Source organism: Grampus griseus, assembly GCF_964374135.1.
Source record: "Grampus griseus genome assembly, chromosome: 7".
NCBI lineage: Eukaryota > Metazoa > Chordata > Mammalia > Artiodactyla > Delphinidae > Grampus > Grampus griseus.
In genome coordinates this window covers 81,041,873-81,047,872 of record NC_139001.1, presented here as the reverse complement: position 1 = coordinate 81,047,872, position 6,000 = coordinate 81,041,873, and the positions used below count along the sequence as shown (strand labels likewise).

Genomic DNA, 6,000 nt, shown 5'->3' with positions numbered 1-6,000 from the left:
TATAGCATAAAATTTACTATTTAAACCATTATTTCAGGGTACAGTTCAGTGGTATTAAGTAAATTCACATTGTTGTGCAATCATCGCCACCATTTATCTCCATTTTTCATCTTCACAAACTAAAACTCCATACCTATTAAATAATAGCTCCCCATTCTCCCCTCCCCCAAGCCACTGGCAACTACCATTCTACTTTATGTCTTTAGGAATTTGACTGCTCTAAGCACCTCATATAGATGGAATTGATACTGTATTTGTCCTCTTGTGATTCGCTTATCTCACTTAATGTCCCCAAGGTTCATACATGTTGTAGCTCGTGTCTAAATTTCCTTCCTTTTTAAAGCTGAATAATATTTCATTGTACGTATATACCACATTTTGTTTACGCATTCCCCATAGATGACTTGGACACTTGGGTTGCTTCCACGTTTCAGCTATTGAGAATAATGCTGCTATGAACATGGGTATACACATATGTGTTAGAGCCTCTGATTTCAATTGTTTGAGGTATATACCCAGAAATGGAATTGCTGGATCATATGGTAATCTATTTCTAACCTTTTGAGGGATGGCCATATTGTTTTCCATGGCAGCCACACCATTTTATATTCCAATCAACAGTGTACAATAGTTTCAATTTTTCCATATCTTCCTGAACACTTATTTTCTTTTTTTGATAAAATCCTTCCTAATGGGTATGACGTGGTATCTCATTGTGATTTTTTTTAATTAATTAATTTTATTATTTATTTATTTTTGGCAGTGTTGGGTTTTCGTTGCTGCGCGCGGGCTTTCTCTAGGTGCAGCGAGCGGGGGCTACTCTTCGTTGCGATGCACAGGCTTCTCATTGTGGTGGCTTCTCTCATGGCGGAGCACGGGTTCTAGGTGCGCGGGCTTCAGTAGTTGTAGTGCATGGGCTCAGTAGTTGTGGCTTGCGGGCTCTAGAGTGCAGGCTCAGTAGTTGTGGCGCACGGGCTTAGTTGCTCCGCGGCATGTGGGATCTTCCCGGACCAGGGCTCGAACCCGTGTCCCCTGCATTGGCAGGCGGATTCTTAACCATTGCGCCACCAGGGAAGTCCCCTCTCATTGTGATTTTGATTTTCATTTCCCTAATGATGAGTGATGTTGAGCATCTTTTCATGTGCTTATTGGCCATTTGTGCATCTTTTTCAAAGAAAGTTCTTTTCAGGTCCTTTGCCCATTTTTAAATCATATTTTAAAATAGTGTTGATTTGTAGTTCTTTATATATTCTGGATATCAATCTCTTATCAGATATATGATTTGAAAATATTTTCTCCCATCCTGTGAGTTGCCTTTTCACTCTGTGGATAGTATTGTTTGATGCATAAAAGTTTATCATTTTGATATTGTTCAGTTTATCTACTTTCTCTTTTGTTTCTGTGCTTTGGTGTTTCTTTTTAATTTTTTTAAATCCTAGCTAGTCCGTCTCCTTGATTAAGCCTTCTCAGCACCACTGAGCATTGTACCTCAGTACTGACTTGTTTCTAAGTTGCCTGAGGGTAATGACTTATTTTGCAATTTCCCCTCAAGTGGGGGACCATAGTCCCCTTGAGTTCACTTAATAAACCTAAATGTATATAGTGGCAGCAAATGTCATTTGTTCAATCAGTAGTTGATGGATGGATAGGTGGATGAATAAATGAAGAGTGAACCCAGGGACACACAGTCAGTTCTCTCTTACCACCCCAGGTTATCCATGTTCTGACCTTTTCAGACAAACCAGTGTGTGTGAGCTTCTAGGCATCCTATGGTGGGCTCAGGGAAACTGGGGATTGGACTGCCCTCTCCAGTATATTGTGAAGTTGACAACTGAAGCTTGTGGGTGTCTGAGCCAGAGAACTACTAAGGTGAAAATAGATGAACATGTAGCATTTGGGCCTTTTAAAACCTACTATCACTGTATCCGAGGACAGAAAATAAAATTGGTACTGCTCACAATAGCTGACAAAAGTTTATTTCAGTAGCTGTGTCTTCTCAGCTAGGTGGAGAACCTCTATTCCCAGGTACACCTGCATTTAATCAACAGATGTGTTCCTAAAATTAACTGAGTAAATTACTTGTTTTACACTCATTTGTTCATAACTTCATCATCATCATCATATCTGGCTTTCAAAGGTTTATATCATACATGTGACAGGCAGCATGCTAGGTGCTTTAAAAGTATTATTTCTTCTAATTCCCTCAAAAACTCTATGAGATGGTATCATTACTTCAATGATAGAGATGAGGAAACTGAGTCTTAAGGAAATTACATACCTTGCCATGGGTCCTACATCTGTGCTGTTTATTATGTGCTAAATGCTAGAGACATAAAGATGAGGCAGATATCATTGCCCGTGGACTTGCAGTGACAGAGGTGGACACAGGAGATAATGAGACAACAAGGAGGACCACCTACTCTCTGTCAGTGTTTAGTGAGTCAGGGAAGGCTTCCTAAGGAGGGAGGGCTCACTTAGGGTTCCCTTCCTAAGGAGGGAGGGCTGAGCTGAGTCTTAGAGGAAAAGATAGCACTGGAAAGGGAGAGTGGACATCTAATTGTTCTGCCAGCCCTGCAGAACGCTCTTCTTCTGGGACTGATGTCCCTCTTCTTTCGTGTAGCTTCCGACCGTGAGATTCCTGCAGGATCTCACAACGTCCTTGACTCTGATCGAGTTGTCTAGAGGTAGACACCAACCGAAGCCCAGGCCAATCACAGACTTGCCCTAGGGGTTTTCAAACCAAATCTCTGAACAAACATCTATCCTTATCTAATGGCAGAAATTGAAGAATGAATGCAGGGGCTGTTGGCAGCTGGGTTTCTTGACATGTTGAAGGGATGATCTAGAGGGAGAGTAAGGCCAATAAAAAGAGAGAACAGGGACCAGTGGTAGAGAGAGAGCCTTGGTAGTCTGCCTGTTCCCTGGCTTGGTTTTTCATCATTCCTTTAATAAGCCAGATCAATCTGTCTTCTTCTTTTTTTCTGTTTGTTTATTTATGTTTTTAATTCATCTTTATTGGAGTATAATTGCTTCACAATACTGTGTTAGTTTCTGTTGTACAACAAAGTGAATCAGCCATATGCATACATATATCCCCACATGCCCTCCCTCTTGAGTCTCCCTCCCATCCTCCCTCCTTTAACTCAGTGGCTCCAGGTGGATTCCTATCACTTTCCACGGTAAGAGCCCTAATATACGTACTTACTACTAGGCATGAATGCTTGACTCTGGGAGAGTAAACGCTTAAACAAAATACCAGAAGCAAGAAGAGCAAGAGGTGAATTTAAACGGAGGAAGCCGCAAGTAGTTTGGTGTTTGTCAGAGTGTAAACATCAAGACAAGAAGTGGCAAGAGATGAGGCTAATAAGTAGACAGAATCTGATCATGGGACCTGGATATATTTTGCAAAGTACTTTGGACTTGATCCTGTATACATTCTGTTCATTCTACGGGGTTATAAGTAGGCATTAGGCAGAGGTTCTGTAAACTGTACAATAATTAGTAGTAATTAAGAGGCTCTTAACCTGGGAGTCACAGACAGGCTTCAGCTGTCTCCAGTCCCTCTCAAATAGCATGAAAAATCTGTGGGTGTGTACAGGTTTATTTGTCTTTGTTTTTGTTATGGAAGAGGTCCCTAACTTTCATCAGATATTAAAGGAGTCCCTGACCCAAAATATGTATGAACTGCTATCTATGTACAGGCATTTTCAGGAGTTACTGACTTCAAATATTCATGCAAATCTCATTGCCCCCCTCCCTCCGATTTCCTCACGACGCTTAAAAACTGTTGAGCACAGAGAAAATGCTTCATAACTGGTTGGACACTGTCTTAAGAGGGGATTTTCCTTTGGGATCATGAAACGATGTAAAGAGATGATATAGACCTGGTTATTTATAGAGATTTTAACCGGGAATATTGGATGTGACATCCATCCTGTTATTGACTTGGGCAGCCAGCCAAGACCTGCAGGCTCTCGGAGGTGTCACCCGGGGCACCAGCGTTGTCTCTGAAAGCCAGCTCCAAGCATCCTTGTCCTTCCACCCGCAGGTACAACGACTACAAGTCCCAGGACGCTTCGCTCGTGGAGCCTGGGCGAGGGCGGGGCGGATCTCCGCAGTGACGTCACCGTCCCGGGGCGGACCGAGGGAGGGCGGGGCGAAGGGGCGGGGCGGGGAGGCGCCGGAGCGCGCTGGTGCTGATGCAGGATGGCTGAGCTCGCAGGAGCCCGGGAGGTCTGAGCCGGGAGAGGCTTGCTCCCTGCGCATCGCCTCGTCCGCCCGCCGCGTGGTCCTGGGCAGGTGGTCCCGGGACGCAGCGCAGGGCCAGGGCAGGGCCAGGGAAGGCAGGTGTGCAGCTGGACGGGCCAAAGGTTGATAGACTGCCCACCTACCAGGTCTCGGAGCGGCCAGAGCTGCCCAGCCCGCCGAGTTCGCGATGACCTGCTGAGAAGCTTCGTCGGAGGCTGCGGGAGGCGGCCTCGTTGCGGGCGGTGCGGTTCTCGACCACCTCCCTAGTTGTGCGGAACCCCGTCCCCCCGCCCATCCCCGCGCCCCTTCCCTCTGCCGCCGGCAGAGATGGCGGATCCAGCCGAATGCAGCATCAAAGTGATGTGCCGGTTCCGGCCGCTCAACGAAGCTGAGATCCTCCGCGGGGACAAATTCATCCCCAAATTTAAAGGCGATGAGACCGTGGTGATCGGGGTAAGTGGCTGGGAAGTCTGGCCTCCCCTGCTGCTTCGCGCCGCAGCCCTGACGCCCCAGATCTGGCAGAGATGCTCGGGCTACCCCTTCGGACATCCCCTCGGGGCTGCCCTCTAGGGTGGACTCGACGAGAAATCCCCTCCCCCCCCGTAGTTCCCCCCTGGGCCGGTGGAGGGTCGACTGGGGACCATGGGGCGGGCCCCAGGCGGCGGGGGTCGGGGTGGGGGGCGAGGAAGTGTTCGGCGCCGCCATTGTTATTGGGGTGCGGGCCCGAGTGGGCCCATTGTTCCCCGCCCTGGCCACACCGCGTGGGTAGTGTGTTCAGGTTACCCTCAAGCCCACGTGTAACCCACAAATGATTCCAGTCATTGGTTCAATTTATCGAACACTTTGCCTCTTCTCACGAGCTTGGTGAAAGAAACAAGGTACTGGAAAAATCCTAGCCTCGGCGCGGAGCTCCCACAGCTGTGCAGAATTGGCTCCCCGCGGCGTTCCTCCTTGCTCTGCACGCGGAAGGCGGGGGATGGGGGAACACTGGTGGCCTTGGTGTCTCCTGCTTCCTCTCAACCCAGGCTGCCCTGGCTTGGGCCTCGGTTCTGACCCTTCCGCAATAGGGCGACCCCCACTTGGTGTCCGCAGATCCTCGGGTGTGCTTCACGCTGGGTGGAGAGGAGGCTGTGCGCCCACGTCTGTGGGGCTGGGGGTCCGGAGCGCAACCAAATAGCCTCTGTGCCCAAAGAAGTTACTTTGTGTGGCTGGGGTCCCCTCCCTCTTGGTCTCCCTTCCCACGTTACCCCTCCCCCCTTCCCTCACCTCCGCAGACTTGGCTCTTTCTGCAGCGGGGCTGCTGGTGGGGGGGAGGGAATACCATTGGGTTTTAGTTCTCAAAAGAATATGTCAAATGAAATAAGCCAGCCTCCCCCAGCTCCACCGCCCTTCCCCCTCCGCTGTCCCCAGCGTGTGTAGCTGATGGTGCCCTCTTTGTATGCGAGTCGCGTGGGGAGGGACCGAGTTAATGGGAGCCTCCCGATCCCTGCTGACACGTTCCTGGCAGCCTGCTCGAGGCTGCTGATGCAGCCTTCCCGGCCTCAGCATTGATTAAGTGATGTCATCCCGTTTACTGAGCATGCTCCGACTAACCCCCTCCCTCCTATTTCACCCAGTGGCTGGTGTATTTAGGTCAAGTGATTGACAAGTGACAATTTACTTAGGGTCTCTGCCCGAGTCAGCCCGGCCCTTCTTAGGCACCAGAGGCCGACATTTGCCGGCCCAAGCAGTCCCAGCATCTTCGCCAAGGTT

General features: G+C 48.8%; 1 protein-coding gene across 1 annotated transcript in view; it reads left to right on the top strand.

Annotated features, from left to right (window-relative positions):
- Positions 1-4,575: 4,575 nt before the first annotated feature.
- KIF5C (kinesin family member 5C) overlaps positions 4,576-6,000 on the top strand; it is a gene marked incomplete at both ends in the record, with an annotated part of 148,851 nt that continues 147,426 nt past the window's right edge. Inside the window, one exon of the mRNA XM_082658878.1 lies at positions 4,576-4,701. Coding sequence (XP_082515004.1) covers positions 4,576-4,701 — 126 coding nt within the window. The remainder of the gene's footprint in view (positions 4,702-6,000) is intronic.